The 19,900-nt window shown below is 44.9% G+C and overlaps 2 protein-coding genes across 7 annotated transcripts in view; both read right to left on the bottom strand.

Moving 5' to 3' along the window:
• The window catches only part of LRRK1 (leucine rich repeat kinase 1), an 81,412-nt gene extending 76,745 nt beyond the window's left edge, over positions 1–4,667 (bottom strand). The window contains exons 1-2 of one of the 5 annotated variants that reach the window (XR_012837352.1): positions 1,351–1,601; positions 439–654 (exon numbers count right to left, since the gene is read on the bottom strand). Coding sequence is in view for 4 of the 5 variants with exons in the window: in XM_075763910.1 (XP_075620025.1) it covers positions 439–534 (96 nt within the window). In the remaining variant the exon portion in view is untranslated. Of the gene's footprint in view, positions 1–438; positions 655–1,350; positions 1,602–4,255; positions 4,429–4,567 lie in introns of those variants that run through there. The other 4 variants (XM_075763907.1, XM_075763908.1, XM_075763910.1 and 1 more) reach the window with 4 other exon arrangements.
• A 2,173-nt stretch (positions 4,668–6,840) lies between these two features.
• The window catches only part of ALDH1A3 (aldehyde dehydrogenase 1 family member A3), a 36,688-nt gene continuing 23,628 nt past the window's right edge, over positions 6,841–19,900 (bottom strand). For both annotated transcript variants that reach the window (XM_010308095.2, XM_075763936.1), the window contains 4 exons: positions 14,598–14,762; positions 12,231–12,388; positions 10,978–11,052; positions 6,841–9,537 (listed from right to left, as the gene is read on the bottom strand). In XM_010308095.2, the coding sequence (XP_010306397.2) occupies positions 9,465–9,537; positions 10,978–11,052; positions 12,231–12,388; positions 14,598–14,762 (471 nt within the window). In that variant the 3' untranslated portion in view covers positions 6,841–9,464. The remainder of the gene's footprint in view (positions 9,538–10,977; positions 11,053–12,230; positions 12,389–14,597; positions 14,763–19,900) is intronic.

Below are 19,900 nucleotides of genomic sequence, written 5' to 3'. Positions count from 1 at the left end.
GTAAAACTGGAGCAGGTTAATATCTGTTCAGCCTGAGAAACGACGCTCTGACTTTAGCAGCTTTCATACCCTGAATATACACTGCATCAGTGGCTGGGAACATATTTGCATTCACATGCCGAAAAAGCACAGATCTTGTAAAACATATTTAGGAACTGGTGAGACGTGATACATATATTGACTAATTCTGTAGGCCTTTAGAGAAAATCGGTCTTTAGAGGAATGCTATTCTTATCACTTGAGTAGTTCAACATCATTCTCCTTGCAAATAAAATCCCTCATTCTATACCGTAGATTATTTCAAAGATTAGGGCTCAAATCACTCAGAGACCTTTCATATAGTTAAATTTCATCGAAACCCCGTGGCAGCTTACTACTGAGTTCTCTTAAAACCTTTCGCTCCCAATCTGAACAGGAAAGAAAAATTGTTCTATTTACCATTCTGTGGATCCATGTTGCTCTCTCTGCAAATAGCGGATTCCTCAGTTCCCACACACCAGTACATTCTGGGTCACGGTTGTGAAGATCCAACATACAAACTTTCTGCAGCACTTAAAACTGGATAGTGTTGTCAAAGCTGAACGATCCCCATCAAGTAAATGCAGGAGCAGAGTGACTGCTAGCAAGCACCATCCTGAAGAAACGTAATTTACCCTGTTTAAAAATCAACAGCAAACCAAATTAATCATTCTAGTATAGAAATTGCAAGATGCTTATTCCTCTGTGTTCTAACACAGTTATCTAAATATTACTTTGCAGAAATGCGCTTATCATCCTATAAATACAATTATTTTCATAACACCTTTGTTAAGAGCATAACGTGAATTAACAGAGGAGACTAACAATGTCTCCACTATAGAAAGATAATGTTTCCAATTTTTCTCTGCCAAAGCTGCTTAGTCTTTGGGCAGAGGGTGTGGGGGGTAGGCAGAGGTCACAGCTGCAATTTCAGATTCTCTGCAAGCTAGTGTAAAGGCAGAGCATTGAAACCATGCAACGCAGCTGGAAAAATCCTAAATGCAACCTCAAAACCTTTCCAGTCTACAAAGACGACTGTGGCTCTTGTAAGACTCCACTGTGAGAAACTGAAAAATACTGATGTGGTTACTGAGACAATCCTCTGTAGAAAAGAAAAGAGGGCTAAGAGAAACACACCAGCTCCTTTCCCCTTTGCTCAGTACTTTTAGGGAACTCTACCAGCCTAGAAGCGTCAAGCTTCTTCAAACATGTTCAGGGAGGCAGATCAGACCCTTAGGAGCTCTTAAAGGTTGGTTTCTTCTGAACTGTCTCGCCTAACAGCCAGCAGAAAACTGCACAGCTCAGTCTCCCAAGGCATTTCCAACTCCTTACCTCTTCAAAGCAGCACACCTGTCATTTTCTCTCTTTCAATGCCTCTTCCACAGAGGTTAAAACTACGGGTGAATTTGCAGTGTGTGCCCAACCAGAATCAGCACTCCTTCATTTTCTGCTTTCAGTTTCAGTCAGTAAACACCTCCCAGATGTAACATGATGCCCCTCACCTTTGACTCTTACTAGTTTTTCTCATGTCTGGTGTGTGATGCTGAAGTTTTGATTGGAGGCTCTATTCAGCAAAGCATGTAACCCACCTCCCACTTCAGCCAGCAAGACCCAAGAATATCTCTAAGTCTCCCTGAGCAGAGTGGGTTTCCTGAGTTGGGATCAAAGACCAAGGAGAGTATAAAAGTACACTGATCCATCACCACTCTCCGGGAAGCTTTCTGCTCCTCCCTCGTTACGTAGGGTTTTAACCACCAGCCGACAGCGTTAAAAATCACTGCTTGCTACATCAGTTGTTTCTAGGCAAACATTTGAGTTTTAGGTGCACTTGCACCAAAACTCATTTTCTGATGACCCCTACTTTGTGGTGCCTGGCAGCAGGAACCAAAACTCACACCCCAGTGCCGCTGCACCCTGCAATCTGGGTGTTGGGTGCTGCCACAGACTGCAGTTTGGTTCTTTGGTGTTTTTCAGAGGTGGGAAAAATAATTTTGGTGCTATATGGCAAATAATATTATGGACTGAGAGACCTGGGCCAGGCTAGATGCAAGCACTTTCACACACACACCACAGCTAAACACCTCCTTTGCAGCAGGATGGCTACAACTCCAGATGGATGCAGATGCCTGAGCTGCCGAGCATCCATCCCTCCCTCCACGTCACAGGCTGCAGAGGCAGCTCTCGCACCCCAACGCGGCTTACAACATGTAAGAGGCTGAATTTGGCAGCTTTTACCCACACAAGGAGGGAAGGCTGCTGCAGGAGGCTGAGATGGAGGTGGTCTCTAAGCCCGTATCCAGCCCACGAACCAGTGAACCGGGCCGTGTTGGTGGAGGACCGGATTCTGCCCTGGAATATGCCGAGTTCCCACCAGAGTCAGCTTGGCTCCTAGGCCGAGCTTCCCTCAGCCACGCCGGCAAGCATGGCTGCTGCGCTGGGACCCCACATCTCTGCTATGTCACAAGTGTGATACCGCAGGCAGAGGTGTCGGGGAGGCTCTCGCACCTCCCAAAAGTGTCCAGATTGTTAACTCAGAAAACGAAGGGGACATGATGCTTCCAGCAGCTGCCTCCCCTGCACCCTCACTATAAATGCACTGAGCAGCCTCAGTAAGAGTAAATAGTTCCCCATGCAAAGACCAACAGACTAGCTCTTTTTAGCAGATGCTGGTTTCTGAGGCATTTCCTTGCTGTATGATGGGGACACACCATGTGCACTCACAGCAACTGTACAAGAAGCACTGAATAGGGATCAGTGTGGACCACAGAGGCCTGAAAACCATCCCACTCCTGATTTTTAGCTTTCTACTCAGTTTATTCCCCAGGCTGAAACTTTCTTCACGTACAGTGAAAAGAAAAAACTTTCAGGAAAAAATAATGGTGTTTTGATAATCAGTTCCCTTTAACTGCAATTAGGATACTAAATGCTATAGCCATGTGTATTACTGTCACACAGCACCCATGTAAGCAGTATTTCCATATTTCAGGACCTTTGTGTAAAAAAAAACCAAACCCACAGTGCTTTTACTTTAACCAAGATACGCTCAACTGCAACACGTGCAAACACACCAGGTTTTAATTTGACTTAGGGAGAGAGATCCTACGGACTCTGCAGAATCTCATTCAGAAGGCCCACGCAGAATACACCTGAATGCTGATTTACATCCTGTTTCACACATTCCCAGTTTCTCTCCTGAAACCTGCTAATGCCAGCTGTCAGATAGTGTCCCAGCACGTCTGACCATGCCCGTACCATGCCGAGCACCCCCTCTCCACTTTGCCAGTTCGGCCAGTCTCACCCTGTGCATTGTGCCTAAATGCAGCAAGGCACCCAGAAATACCGTCGTTTGCCCAAGATCGCTTCCCAATTCACAAGAAATCTGCAAAAACTTCAAATTTTTGCTCAAACCACATGCTGTTTCTGAGAAGCCTATCTGGGGCTGGGCGCTGTGACGGGTATCACCATAGGTCTAGACAGGCCCACGACACCATTGGGATGGAAATGCACCGCGGGCTCATCTGCCTGCTATCGCACAAGGCAGGATGAAGCCAGACCTGGAACCTAAACAGCCTGCCTGATGCCCTGGGGACACCCCTGTCCGGTGGGACATCCTTCCTCCTTCCCTGAGCTCTGCGTGGAAAGCGGCAAACCAAGCCCCCTTCTCCCCACACCACAGCCGCCGGAAATAAGAGAGGAGAAATAAGACATTACACCCCGATTCCGGGTGTCTCATAAGCCTTTCTAGTCACTTTTCGGTTGCCGCCTGTCTGTCAGCTCAGCCAAGGGGGCTGAGGGCCAGGGCCGAGGGAACCGCCCCCAGCCGGGGTCGGGGCGGCGGAGCCCGGCGGAGCCCGCTTGCCCCGCGCCCAGTTCAGCCCAGTTCAGCCCAGCCCAGCCCGCGATCCCGCTTACATAAAACCGAGTTTTTCCTTAGGGCGAGTTTCGAGTGTTTCCTCTCCTCGCCGGGCTGGGGCAGCCGCGCCGAAGCAGCCGCGCCGAAGCAGCCGCTCTCCTGCCTGCTGGGGCCGGGGAAGGCAGCGCCCACCGCCGCCCTGCGCCCGCTGTTCCACAAAGTTCCCTCCGAACTTTTATTTTAAAAACCCCAACTTTTCCCCCCCCATTTCTCCACAGGAAAAGTCCTGGCGTGCCCCAGCAGCCCCCACCCCGCCGCCTCCCCTCACGGCGGGGCAGGTGCCCGCGGGGCGGCCAGGCCGAAGCGGCAGCAAAGCCACGGTACCTCCTGCGTCCCGGGGCTGGCGGCGTCCCTGCGGCCGCGCCGCCGCCGCCTCCGCCTCCTCCTCGTCCTCCTCCTTCGGCGCCGGCCGGCCGCCCGCCTCACTCTGCGGCGCGGGAGGCGGAGGGAGGGAGGAAGGAAAAGGAGCGGGGCAGCGGCGCGACGCCTCCTCCGCCACCGGGCCCGCCGGCCCGCTCAGGGCCCGCCCGGTTTATGGGGCCCCAGCGGTCCCTTGACCGCGGTGAGAGGCTGCATCTTCCCGGAGGCGGCTGAGGGTGACCGGCCGCGGGCCGCAGGCCTCGCACGGCCCCTCACCTTCCTCCCGAGGGCAGACCTCTCCCGCTGCCCGCCACCGTGCCGCGGGCATGGAGCCCGTCCCGCTGAGGGGGACGCGGAGGGAGAGGAAGGGCACAGGGCGGCCCCTCTCCTGGGCTCCTTCCCCAGCCAGGACCCACTCAGCCTGCTCCCCAGACGGCCCTACACGGGCTTTAGCACTTTGGGTTCGGGGTTTTTTTTGAAAAAAACAGAGTGTGGGAGGTGCGGGGGCTGAAGCAGGACTCTCTCTCAGCTACAGCAGGTTGTCTGGATGGCCTTGCCCTCACAACCAGCTGCCATGCAGCTCCGTGGGGACCAGGCTGGCACTGCCATAGGCAGCATCGCTACCCATCTCTGCGTCGCTGCTCGACGGAGGCCTAGCCTTACCCATCACAGAGTTGATCCAACGTTTCTTTCTTTGAAAGTTGCTCCTTGCCCAGATCGCAGGGTGAGTTTGCTGCTCTTTGGAAAAGCAAAGTGAGGTTGCCCCCTTTCTTCCAAAGGTGTTAGACATGCTGCGCTCCTGCTGGCACGCTGGTTTTCCCCATCACAAATCTGTTCACCTCCAGGCACCAGGAACCTCTAACAAGCCTGGTGCTGGGTTTTTTTCCCCACCCATTGGACCTACTAAGAGAAGATCATTTCTGCATGCCTTTTGTTTTGTTATTCATGTACACTTTTTTTTTCTTCCCTGGCCCGTACCAAGAAATGGATTTCTGATGATTGCTTGAGGATGGAAAAAGTCATATCCGTTCACTAAGTGGCTGCTGCATTTGCTGAGATTTGCCCAGGGTGTTTCTTTGATGTAATTATGGAGGCACAGAGAGGACGGGTCTTCACTGGTGCTTTTACCTGCGTTCAAGTCCCCACTAATCTGCTTTGAGCTGCAGCCACAGTAGTGTAACCTGTTTTTAACACCCTTTCCACCTCCTACCCAGCCTGCTATCTTTTATGCCTCACAGCCTGGCTCTTACCCAGACCTTTCTTACAGCTTTTTTAGCACAATTGTTTGAAAACCCACTAAAATAACTGTTTTCCTTTGTTTTGATAGAGACTTCCCCTAGCAAGAATTTCTCCACACATTCAAACTAATTATTTTTTTTCTTCTCACCCCCCCCATCTCATCCCACTCTTCCTGGCTTCTGTCTCCATTGATCATGTCACTCACAGTGATTCCTTTGTATGTATCTCCAGCCTTCCCCCTTCTAAAGTCTCAAAGTTTCTGCGTGATTCTTTTAGCAAGTGGAAAATTCAAGGAGTTTGGCTTGGTCTACGTGGGGAGATGACAGGTATTCCTCACACGTGTATTGGGTGGGAAGAAAGTTAAAAGACAATGGTGTAGGTATGTTCTTGCTCTCTATCTACATTGCAGATGAGAGAAGACAGACAGGAACGGGAACACAGTCATACTAGTGATGGATGTTTCTCAAAGGGGTGAGGAAGTGGCTGGATCAAGGCAGGAAGCCCCATCTGGCAGTGTGGTCCACAGTCCCTTCAAATTCTCCATTTTGAGGCTCACCTCAGGAGGCAAAAAGGATCCATCCAACTTTGAACTGGAAGAAGCTGTACTTGTCCCTGCCAGCTGCAGCTCTGCTCTCCTCCTCCATCTGCTTACTGTAAATGGTACAACTTATAAAAGTGACGGCTTAAAGGGTAAGCTATCAGGCACACGCTCCATGTGTGTAGAGCACTGACCATGCTTTCGCATTTGTTTAAAACAGGCTAATTCTTCACAAATTGCAGAAGTGAATCCCAGTTCAGATTCCTTCATGGTGCCCCCGTGGGGTACTGAATCCCCAGATATATGCAGCAAACAGGCGCTATGCATTCAGTTCTGCCACATGGAAAAGGCACTTCTAAATTACGTTGTCTCTTGTGAGCCCAGTGCACATTTCCTCCGGGGGACTACTGCCAGGTCACTGAATCAAGAGGAACAGACAAAACCTGTTAACTAGAGCAATACAGGGCCATTTTGTTTTAGAAGCACAAAACTGTAACTCTTCCCAGTTATTATTTTATTGACACAGTGGGCCAAATTCAGAGTGAAATAAAAAACAGCGACAGGAGGATTGAGCTGAGTGGAAGTTGCTTGCTGATGGAAGGGGTCTTAACACGTGCATTGGAGGGGATGGAATTATCTTAAAGCACTAATCAGTGTAAATAAAAAAGCATTCAAGTTACTCTTCTGTTAAAGTGAGGAAAGTAAATAGAGGTTTCCTGGTCCTCCACCTTTTTTTCTGAACAATATCAATATGTAGCATTTAGAAACCATCTCACAAAGTTAAACATTTATTAGGAACAAGAACTATTACAAAAAGATACTCATAGTCTAAATATATACATGAGGTTTAAACATAGCATTTTCATGTACCTTTAGCTATAAAAATACATTAGATTAACTGTAGCCTAATTTATAAATATAGTTCTTTAAAAAAAAGTATTTCTTATGAAAGCCTTATTGTGCAATGAAAGAATATATACCCTCTAAAGGGTTATTTTAAAGTTAGTGTCTAGTGTTACATAATTTAGAAAATTCAGTGTGTAGAGTCAAACCCTGATTTATACAATAAGAGATACATTGACTTTTTAAAAACTTGAGAAGGAAATGAGAGGTGAAATATATATCATACATATAAAGCCAGAATACTAGGATTTTAAGATTTTCAGATGATTTCAGTTTCAACCACCATTTATCAAAAATACAGAGATAAATCAAGATAACCAGCCTTTTACTGTTTGCCTTACTCCCCTACTGACTGCAGCCCTAGAAAACCATCAAGTAGGCAAAAGTAAAAGGTTTGTCTGAGAAGATGTTTGCACTCTAAGTGTTTTACAAAAATAGAAACTTATTTACAATGTTCCCATTTGGCCTTTCATGGGGAAGGGAGGACATTTTCATCACTGGACGGGCAGATTTACCTGTCTCACATATCCATGGGAGGACAGGCACCTAGTTACTCACAACTGTTGGAGGTATGTCATTTAAGGAGTTAAGCAGTATTGAAGTGCAATTTCAATGTTCACTAACTGATAAGGAAGTTTAGGCTCATGCAAATGTTTTCCTTAGTTATTGCCACTCACTTTCCTTCCCCCTCCACAATAAGGTTGCCTCATGCAATAGAACTTGTTACTGACTAGGTATATCTCTGAGCAAAGGAAGGTACCGGTTAAATCCTTTGCTTGCGTCAGAGAATAGAGGTTAGACCTGCATTTCTGCTTTGAGCCTCTCACATCTGGAAAACTCCAGGCAGCAATCTTTACCAGTGCTCCATGGACATCTGTTGATATGCCATAAGGAACCTCTATCAGTTTGCTCTCAGATCAGGTAAACTTCCTAACAAGCTGACACCACTAACTCCTGCGATACTTAAAGCTCCTGCGGACATGGAACTTCCCGTACGTTTGCCAGTGGTTCTCCAGTACAGAATCAGGAGGAGGAGGAGGGAAAGTAGTGAACCCAGAAACTGAAGACAGCATGTGGCTTGTCATCAATCTCATAGTAATGTCTGGGCATGCAAAGAAGTTCCTGCAGGAGATACTAAGGTGTGAACTTGATGTGACACCCGCTCCATGGATGCTCTTCATGTACGTGCATACTTAAACGACTGTAAGCAAGAGACAATTCAAGGCAGCTCATTCCTCAGTGAAGGATCAGCTACTCTGTGCTTGCCAAAAGGTGACAGCACTGACGAGGACAATTACTGCCAACACATTTAAGTCCATCCATAGCTTATTCCATGGTAACTGTTTTGTACACCCACATGTTTAGCACTCGGTGTGTGCTTGGGAGCACCTGCCTTTTCATACTGTACTTCCAGAAATTTACTTTAAGCTACATTCATACGGGATAAAGAAGCAGTGAGAAGAGCTTATAAGTTTTACTCTCACGATAATAGCTCTGGCTCAAAAAATGACGAGATGTTCACACAGCCTGAAAGTTACAGAGAAAGAGAGAGCAGGGCAGCTTCTTGCAGCTCTTCTGCTCCCACTCCCAGATCAGAAGGACTGGCGCGGGATGTTTTCTGTGGGGTATCTACCATGCTACAGGCTTAGCATTCAACTCTGTGTCATCACGGTAAGTACAGTGCAAAATCCTCTTGCAAAAAGTGCTATAGTGAAGATTTGAGATACAATTGTGACTCATTCGGAGCCAGAAGGGTTAGCAAGTCAGTAACTTGCAATGGCAGCATGTGTAATGTGTGCACACCAAAACATCGGGTTCAAAGGACATTTTGAAGTCTAACTCTGTTGGGTGAAATACTGGCCCCAAAGGAGTCCTCTAGGAAACGCCCACAAATCTCATTCAGGGCCAGAATACCACCAATATGGACAACGGACGTATCTTTAGAGAGACCAAGATAGTTCTTTCAAAGAGAATTTCTTTACAGATCCTTCCACGAAAGTTTGCACTGCCATTCAAAACTCCACCTGCAATCTTCACACAAACTCTGCCAACTTCAGTCAAGTTGTATTGGCCCTACCACTCAAGTCTGTTTAAGCCAAGTGAAACCCATATGCCTCTGAAGGTGTTTAACAGTTCATGCTAAGGGTACCAGAAGTCCTTCTAACATGCCATTGATGTCCACGTCCTTCAGGGGTACAGTTTGAAAGCAGATGTCCTGCAAACACCGTGACTGACCAGCATTTTAGTCACACGTAGCAGAAAGGTGTACAGCCAGGAACTTGTACAGCACAAGTGTGTGCTATGCTGCCAGTAGGGTCAGTTAAATCTGTTTTCAAAGAGCCAGTTGACAAAATGGAGTCCAGTAGATTCAGTGTTTCTAGAGGAATAAAGTTAGGTGTTTCCATTTTCCTTCCTATCCCTCCCCTCCCCCTTGCTCTGAACACGTCCCCCATGTGTCACATTCAGAGTGTCAGCATTTTAGGCCTTCTGTTCTCATGGACTCTTCTGGGAGAGTTTAATAGTGACTGTTTTCACTTCAGTATATTCTGCCAAAGCATATTCACCACTGGAAGAGAAGAGAGAGGAGGGAAAGGGACAATTGTAGCACGTTAATGTGTACTTCCCTAAGATAAGAGATTTCTACACAAGTGCATTTTAGCCACTGATCGACAGCTGCTGTAGTTGACATCAGGCCATTAAAACCAGATCTGAACTAACTTATACCAGCTATCAGTTTGGCCCACCACTTCTAATAATTGCTAAGTACATGCACATAAGTAGACACAACTACACCCTGTTGTAAAAGAAACATGGAATGCTTCTGGTCACAGTAACCTACAAGATGATACCTTGTGACTCTCGGCCTAGTGAAAACCAAGTACTATTGTGAGAACCCATAGAAGAAACATCCACATAAACATAGTTATCAGTGCTTACACCGTAATTAAAATTACCTTTTCACTGAAAGTAAGCTTCTATCTACAAGGTACCATATAATCAAGAGGGCACTGTTGCTCCAGAAACACATACTGATGATAGACCCACTGCATTACATCTTGGTTGGTGGAAACTGGCTCCGTTCCCATGCCTTGCCCAAGGGACAAACCCCTGACATCCTTTAATTAGCCAGGCAGTCAGGCAAAGTAAACCATAAGGTCTCAATATATATGTCCCAACTGAGGATTCATTCATTTGCTGTGCTTAGCCAGTGAGGCATCTGAATGTCTCAGAGCAGCAGATGCATCAGAACAGCCACTGGAAATGGTTCCCAGAAATAAATCTGGCTTATGAAAGAGAAGGTGCATTAGATTTGTCTGAAGAGTCTTCTGAATGCTGTAATAAAACATGCCTCTCTCCTATACAAGATGAAAATTAAGATTTAAGTTAATTTCTTAGCTCTACCTCTAACTTACAGGGTTTAAAAATTTCTGCATTAGTAACTAATTAGAGCTGGAATCCCTGGTAGCCATCCTGCAACAGATCAGGCTGGGGAAGAGGGATAGAGGGTCTTTCTGTAATTTGGTAGCAAGCTTGGAAGGTGGGAGGTAGAATGATCTTGGAGATCACTCCTTGTGATTCTAGCTCCAACATTAGAAAGTTGGAGGTGGGAAGAGGTCCAACTAGGAGCAATGACAGAGCAATCAAGGGAACACAGATACAGCCATATAAAGATGTAGGGGGTTTGGGGTGGACACCAGTGTCCCCAGCCAAGGTGCCATACTTCTCCCTTGATCTAAAAATCTAACTAGTAAGGAAAACCACTTGCAAGTGGAATTGACTGAACTGGAGTTACTAAGAGCTTATAAAGCAGACAAAGCTACTCCTGAAGGCACTGCTCATGTTCTCACATCTGTGCTTTACATCCACGCTGTACTGGCTTAACACCTGCTTGTGCAGCATACTGCAAGCCTGACAGTTGAAAGCAAATTCAACAATATTTTCACTGAGTCACAATTGTTATTGCATTCACCATCCACATATAAACAAAATATTGAGCAAAACTTACAGTTCTCTGCCATTGCCTGACATTTTAAAGCCACCGAAAGGAGCCTGTGCATAGAGTGCATTGTAACAGTTTATCCTGCAATAAAAGCATCCATTTAAGAAAGACAATTCAATACCAAGGAGAAGCAAGACAATGACAACAACAATATAAAAAAAAGGTTGAAATCTGTCAGTTTTCCTTTATACAGTTCATTCACTTGAGAAATCAGATTTTAGCAATAAAATCTTATTTTGCTACAGAAACAGAAAACATTTGAGTGGTACTAAGCCTGACCTACATCTCACTTCATATTTTCTAATGGCTAAGACATTCATGCTTGAGCTGGCATTTATGCTGTGTTCAGAGCTGTGCTTAAAATAAATAGTCCATCCTTTTTCCCTAGTTTAACAAAGCACATTCTGAAATGAACACGTTTACTCAGAAAGCTGTCTGAACACCCACAAACAGGCCCCATCATCCACTTCCAGCTATAGAAAAAGGTTGGACTGTATTAGACAATTGCATCACAGTAAAATGAAAGCACTAGCCTCATTTCTATAGACACTAGGTAGGAAAAGCTAACGCAGATACTTCCTCAGCATGCCAGTAAGATCAAATGACTGAAGAGAGACAAGTATGGTTTGTGCTGAAGGACTGCCCCTTCACGTTTGTATGGCACATGTATCCTTCAAAGACCAACATCCCATTTTTATGCAAATATTACTGAGAGGCAGATTCTTCTGGCACCAACTCTTGAAATCAATCCTCTGTATGCATCAAAATCAGACACCAGATCAAATTCTTATCTTTAGCAGGGGAAAAAAAATAATCAGGATCCTATCTTTAAAACGATTCTAATACAAAATAAGAAATTTTGTAAGCAGAGAGCTGCTTACCTTGTTGACAGTGGTGTGGTGCCATCTACTGTCCATGCTGATTTGTGCATCTAAGACCCCATCTGATGTTACCTAAAGATCCTAAGAATTGCTTTTTTCTGCATACAGGATTTTGAAAGGCATCACGACTAGTGGAACTTACTACAGCCCTACATTTTCACAGTTTTCCAAAGAACTACATCGACTGAACGAACAAACAGTCTGTTTCTTGCCAGACTGTATGGTCCTCACCACCTTATTTTGGTGAATGGACGTTACTTCTGAGCAGAATATCAAGAGTTAAGCAGACTACTACTACATCTTACCCAGTACTTACACACCCCTCTCCCCTCCCAGGAAACAAAATCCCAACCCACATTCTGGTCCCATGTTGCTTACCAGACAGTTCCCGACTGTAATGCAGAAGCTAGCGTTAACGCTCTGTCCAGATTCTTTGTGAACACTGCAGCTGTAAGTCCGTACTCAGTACTGTTGGCTCTTTTTATGACCTCTTCTATACTCTTGAACTTCATAATTGGCTGAACTGGCCCAAAAATCTGCACATATCAATTAGACATTAGTACAGGAAAGCTTTTGCTAATATGGTAGTTTTGAAGTAATCAGAATCAGATGCTTTGTTTGGATACTACGTTTAAAATGTTACATCCTAGCCTTCTAAAAGTCACTGATAGAGTCGCTTAAAAACTACAAATTAAACTGACTTCAAAGGAATTACAGTGATGTGCTATAGTAGTTAATATATGCTAAGATCCAACAATTAATGGATCATCTATAACAGTCAAAATAAGCAGAGTTAGATCTGGACACATTTCAAATGATTCATCCTTACTCCATTTACAACTCTCATTTTGAACTCAGAAGTTGTGTATACCCAAGAAATAATTCATATACTCCAAGGACTGCAAATTTTCTTCCATGGTTCTAACTCTGATTTTGTCGCTGTTTGCAGTTTATTTGTGCGCAGTGCATTTACCACATACGTGTTTGTCCACAAACTTGTCTTCCCAGGTTGCCAATACAAAGACAGCAGGCAAACACAATACTTCTCAACTTCTGGGATGGAGTCTCTCATCAAGTATCAAAGGTGGGGCCCTTTTCTAGCCTGCATGGTCTTGCAGTACAGTAAACCCCCACCAAAAGGGAGATACAGTCTCATTTATGCCACCTTGAGGGCCAGGCTAAGCAGTTTGCCTGGCCTGTAGGCTCATACAAGCGTTTCTGAATTTCATTGGTTTGGGAGATCCAGGTGCCTAACTGGAGCCTTGACCCCAGGCAAAGGATGAACGTGCATTTGCAACAAAACTGCAAATGAATGAAACTGGATAAGCTTCATGAATCGTGACTTGGGATTTGGAGTCAGTTCATTAAAAAAAGGGTCTGTCATGGGATTTTCAGCTCTTATTCCCTCTATTTTTAGAATGAAACTCATACCCAGACTGACTGATATCTTTCCCAGGTTCCTTAGAGATTCTGTGGCAGATCTGAGACATCTAAACATTTTGCCAGGACTGAACAGTAAGCAGCCCAATAAAAAGTGCTAGGATAAACTATAAAATACAAATGCCAGTTAGACTTTGGCAACTACTTATTTTCCATTGGGGAACATGCTGAAAAGTAGATTAACTTCTATTTCAAAGGAATATCACAGGATCTAATCACATGCAGCTTGTTCATTTTTTCTGCATATGAATAATGAAAGCTGAGTAGTAGATCTGAACTTTGCTGGCTTTGACCATGTTTTCATATAGGAAAAAAATGGTTGGCCTCAGGAGATTTCACCATGGGAACGGAGTCTGGGATTATTTCAGATGCTAAGGCTACTTAGTGGCAGTATAATAGCAGGGCCATTCCTTCTGGCACCAACTCCTCCTAACCAGCTTCAGGTCCCAGAGTTCTTGTCTCACCTCTCTGCACTAAAGCAACTCCTTTTTTACAAAGTAGTGGAGCAAGAACATGCATTATACTGTCTTTCTCACTTCAAATCAGCATGTACCACAGCTGAGCAATTTCAAGTCCACTCAGTAGGAGGTGCGTAAGAGCACACGGCGCACACAACCATCCGTCTGCGTAGAGTGGGAGAGCTTAATGCTGTCTTCAGAAAACCTTCGAACTTCAGGGCAAAGAATATCTAGAATTGCTCCAGCATTCCACAGTTGCAGTTATTTTTATTCAGTTATTTATATTTAAAATCAAGGATTCAGACAGAAACCCCTCCATCGCCACTATTTCTTACTCAGAAGCAGCATTTGTAGCAGCTGTGTCTAAGTAAGGCATGCACTTGTATTTTGCACTATATCAAGTTCTCCTGAAAAGCTTTAGGGTACTATCATCTACTGTGTTTTTATTTGGGTTTGTTATTGTCCAGTGAGTACACTCGCAGGGCTCCTTCCCTTTTGGAAAACCAAACAAAATGGAGGAAAGCAGCAAGGCATTAGAAAAGGCGGGGCAGAGACACGGATTAATTGCACAAAAATTGCACTAAAACATTTTGACATGGTTTTTGCCTGTTCTGCTCTCCTCCTCTCACAATTCCCACACACATGCACATACACTCTAAATTGAAGCTCACCTTGAAGATACTTCATTAGTAGAATGGATTTCAGCATTAGGCAGTTGTTAGGACACTGAAATAAGTGAATTTTCTATTCTCCTCTCTGGTTCTCACTTCAAATCACGACCATACCTCTTTTCTTTCCTATTTACAGCAGTCAATGCATATAAAGATTCAGATGATTTGTACTGTACCTCTTCTTTGGCGATACGCATGTTGTCAGTGACCTCCGAAAACACGGTGGGTTTTATAAACAGGCCTCTGTCTTCAATGGCAAGACCCCCACACTCCAGCTTAGCCCCTTCTTTCTTCCCACTTTCTATCAGCTCCAGGATTTTATCAAACTGTTTTTGGTCAATCTGTCAGACACAAAAGGAAAAGAAACAGACAGCAGCACCTTTATTATCACTGTTCCAGAGACTGGAGTCATGGTATGTGGCCCAGGGGCACATTTGCAGGGCACTGTTGGACTAGGTAAGTTTACATCTCGTGCTACAGTATGGCAGTCAGGCAATGAGCAGGCTGAAAGACAGGATGCGGGCATAGCCCTGAGCCACAGAAAACAGTGAAGTTACATGCAATAGTTCAATCTGATCTAATAGTTTGCTGCCACATGGAGGGGGTCTCCTCACTTTTCTTTCCTCCGCATCCTGATACACACACCCATGACTCACCTCACTCCAGGTCTGGGACTTACTGACCCTCTTCTCCGTGCACTGGTTTAGCTCAGTAGCACCACAAGAACAGCTCGAGATGGGTTTTGCTGGGCTAGCAACCTGAGTCAGCTCAGGGATGCCTCAGCAAGGGATCTGACCAGCGACAGAATCAGCACAAGGGAGGGAGAATAAAGGTATATAAACTATTAAGTCGATTTTGCTGTAACGTGCAGCTTCACCCACAGTTATCTGTCCCCAGCTGGAAGAACCCAGTGAGCTTTGCCTCCTTACCTTTCCACACACAGACGCTCTATGAACAGCCTCAAAGATAAGCCCTATTAGTGGGGTGATTCAGAACAACTACTGCACTGAAGCCATATTTTTAAAATCAGAATCACCTTTCATGGATCTTAGAGATTAGTACCATCCCAGCATTTTTTGGTTCTCTGGACTGGCAGCCGTATCCCCACTTTTAACTACCAACCTTGTCTAACTCCTTTCCACCCACACCTAAATATTCAGTAATCTCCAACAGCAAGTACTGTTGTGTTTCTAGCCTTTAACCTAGGGGTTTCAGCAGAGGTGGGGAAAGAACAGTCCAGTTACAGGACACTGAAGTCATACAACAGTGCAGCACAGCATTGGGACTTAGAGGAGACATCACATACTCCACACGCACAGTGGGTCATGTACTGAGAAGAGGTGCAGAAGCCCAAAGCACTTCTGATCAGTACTGGTCCTTTTGTGCTCCACATGCAGCAGTGTATTGCAGGTACTGTCAGGTTTCAAACAAACTGATGTGGCTATTCGCATGATGCATAATTAAGCGATGAGACACTTCATCACAGCACGCTGCAGATGGTAAAAGACTTATGGAAACGTTTAAAAAAAGCAAAACTAACAAAAACCTCGACAAATTCATTGAGGTGATTAAATAAAAGACTCTACCCACTGGTTCAAGGTGCCCTGGCAGCACGGGAGGTTATTCTGAATGCCAGGTATCTCCAGACGCTTGTACTGGTTCAATACACCTCCCTAGGCATCTGGTTTTATTTCAGCAGGGCCAGTTGCCAGTTGGGACTGTTTACCTGGAGCGTTCCACATTTGAGTGCTCCAGATTACAGACTATATCCTGTCCCTAGTTAATCCTGGCCACACGCAATCCAAGTTTTCATGCTTTTAGACAAATATCAAAGCTTCAGGAGGGTGTCCTTGGGGTACTTCTGGTACACGGTGAAAACAGAGAACAGCACATATCCTGCCACACAGATGTGCGTGTCACATACACTGCTGACAGCTTGTACTAAGTGCTCATGTTCTCTCATGTGTTAAGATGCTACCCAAGAAAACACTTGATACATGCTACTGCACAAGGAAACGTGTGCCCTCATGTAGGATACAGAGTGTCACATAGTAAGTTTGGCAGGTGTCATACATATTGTCTATTTGTCTGGTTGCTTAGTTGCCAAATGTAAATAATTTGAAAATATCTGCAAGTGCTTTCCATCCTGGCATGTCTGTGATCCAGACCAATCCAGTTCATCCACTTCACAGAAAACAAAACAAGGATATTTATACAGCTGTAACTTGTTGCAAGGCAAACTATAGTTAGATGAAAAGACACTGGGGAAAGAAAACATTTGTAAAAATGACATGCAAGGGTGGAACTGTTTGTCATTGTAACTAGAGCTTGTAAGGCTTGTTTAAATTCTGTCCCCTACTCCACTATTATTTATGGTTCGAGCATTGACTTCTATTAAAAACACATGATCTGGTAGAGAAAATTCTACTATTTGTCCATCTAATTCAAAAGAGAAGGCAGCTTCTAAGGATCACTGTAATGGTGAAAATCTGAGAATTCCCAAATTTTCATATCTTGCTTCATTTAAGTCAAGACTGCAAGGAGTATTTTTGCCTTTTCCAAACCCAGCGTTTGTAATCCTACAGAATAACCCCACAACTGTGTCCAACAAACTGTTGGACACAGACTTTTTCTAGTTACATATTTTAGTTTCAAGCTTTAATCCTAAAGTATACAAATGTCTACAGTCTAAGGAAAATATTCACCATCTTAAAAATCAAACAATAGATTTTGGGCTGAATAACTACTGGCTAGCAAGTGCTGTGAAGCAGCCTTAGCGCTTATTTTATTCCCATAGACCAGGTCTTATAGTCCACAAATCCCAGTATTTGGGGGCTCAACAATAACAAAACTATCTAGTCTTGTTTTAATCTAATCCTTGTTCTAGTCCACCAGGACCTCAGTCTCATCTAATGCAGTCTGCTGTTCACAGTTGTATAATGCACTGGTTAACCAGTTTGCCATCTGTGCCAATTTACTTTATTACTTCCTATAACACAGCTCACAGGAATCCAAAGTTAAAAAATGCCCTTGGTCTGCATTTGAGGTTGGCAGTCCACTCAAACAGCCCTGATCATCCCTCAGGTTCCTTGTGGTGTCCTTTGAATTCCAGCCAGCCAACAGAGTCAGACACATGTGAGTTTTGGAGAAGTCTCATCAGAAGCATGCCTCATTTCTCTTTAAATTTAATACTCTCTAAATTTGACCTAATTTTGATCAGAGCAGAGCAGTTTATATCAGCATAACCCAATACTGCAGCTGACAATCTTTTCCCCCACATGCAGGCCATGAGCAACCATGCCAGTGCACAGTAATTCACATCAGGGGACTGACTTGAGTAAAATCTTTCTTCCCACTTCCAAAAAGGCTGGATTAGTCCCAAATCAGCCAGTTCCCCAATTTAGTTCATACGTGCAGTGCAACATAGGAACAAGTAGCTGCAGACAGAACCACTTCTCCAGTACTAGCTTACATCAATTTTAAGTTCTCGTGGAGGAGTATTGTCTGTCACCCCATGCTGTCCTGCTCCAGGTTGTTTCAGCAGCTACTTAGAGCACTATGCTCAGCCGTGGTGTGGCTTGATTTCACAGAGCACTAGCTCAAAGTCTGGACTGCAGAGGCTTTCCTATTTTATGCTTTCTGAACTCGGTATAAATTTCCAGTCCTGTCATCTGGCTACAAGCACTTGGAGCTGACGTAAGACCAAAAAGATCATAGGCCACGACCACCATCAGCCTAAGGGCTGGCTCCAACTCCTTCCCACTCTTGGTTTCTAAGCCAGTGATCATCCCAGAACAAGGTCTACACTGCAGCACCTGGACCATTGCTGTAATGCTGTTGCATATGTTCAATCTGGCCCACAGGAGAATAAAACAATGACTTGAATCAACTGAGGTCTGACGAGGAGAGATGAAAAGGAAGAAAGATTCTTTTTCCTGGTAATTCTTCCCTTGTCCATCAGTTCAGGATAAAAAAACCCTCACAGCAGAGCAGGTTACCTCAGGAACAGGGGAAAAATTTTATCTGGAAGCTTCACATTTGAACAGTAACTTGTGGGCAGGTGTGAATCTTTGCTACTTTTGAAGGTATTTTAAGCCTTTGTGACACTGCATCATTTTTCTCTTCTGCTTGAATTTCTGTGTGTTGAGTCTTACAGCATAGGCTGCAGACAGCAAGCAACTATATCTGCAGAGGAAGTGGTTGCTCCTTCGCACTGGCAGCCACATGAAAGCTTTGGGATTAACAGTTTCCTCCCACTCTCTCAACACCTTCCCATCTTGGGCTTGGCAGTAGCATGCACAGAAGTTCAGGTGTGTGTGTGGGGGGGTGCTATCTCTCCTAGCTAAGTGTAGCAGGTAAGCCAGAACAGGGAAAGAGGACAGATGGGCCATATTTAAAATCTGACCAGACTCTGCTATTCCGACTGGCTTTTACCCTTAATTATAGCTCTGTATGCAAAGAATCTCCCTTAAGCCACAGCAGTGATATCAGAACATAGTGCTCTGCCATAGTGCTCACTGGGACGTGCTCTGACAGCTTGGCAAGAGCTGGGAGTGTGGATGAACTGAAATAAGCGGCCCAGTTCTACATGTTCTGCTCACTGCAGAGTGTTTCACCCTTTAAAACCCTTTAAAAAAAATCATACTCCCTATGGTTGCAGGGGCTGTTCTCATGAAATCAATGGTCTCTGTCAGAGCAGCCAGGTGAAGGTGGTCCTGATGGGACCAACTATAAATGCAGCTCACTTACTGCTACTGCTGGATAAGGTTTAGGATGATGTTGCATTAAGAGAAAAAAGAAAAAAAACCCCAACAAACCAAAACCTGAAGAAACCTGAAAAGCTGACAGCCCTTAGTAGAAAACAGAAGGTAAGAGCAGACCTTGAAACAGTTTGAGGGTCAGCTCATCTCTACTGAAGCAAGTTCCAGCATGGAATTATTTTCCCAAGACTGCTGAGCAGTTTGAAATCTCTTTCTAGGCAAGTTACAGGGTTAGATGTAGCCCCAGCACAAACAAGGGATGTACATCATCTTATTCCCCATGCACGAGGACATGCAATGAGGTTTTGTCATGCATGAATCATGTGTAAATAGGCCTAGATCCAGATAAGGGGAGGCAGATGTCCCCACAGGCATCCCTTCTCTGAGGGATCCTGTAGAGCATCAAGGAGTACTCACAGCTCAGTACTGAGAACAGGAGGCGTAAGCTATAGATTTCTGGAATTCCCCCTTTATTTTTGGTAGCAAACAGTGGCCCTGTTAGAAGATTGGACCCAAGGATCATTTTCCTCCAGTGCTCTCCACCACAGCTCAGGTTGCTTTGGAAGGAAAAAATAAGAGGAAGGCTCTGGAAGCATTGACAAGACTGGTCATGACAGCAGCTTGGCATGGTTCTTCCTCCTGATTCAGCTGAAACCTCTCCAAAGGATCAGAGAGGGGGCAGGGGAGGAGAGGGAAAGTGGGGACTCGGGACTCCCTGG

Source organism: Balearica regulorum, chromosome 12 (genome assembly GCF_011004875.1).
Source record: "Balearica regulorum gibbericeps isolate bBalReg1 chromosome 12, bBalReg1.pri, whole genome shotgun sequence".
Classification (NCBI taxonomy): domain Eukaryota; kingdom Metazoa; phylum Chordata; class Aves; order Gruiformes; family Gruidae; genus Balearica; species Balearica regulorum.
This window is presented reverse-complemented; position numbering and strand designations above follow the sequence as displayed.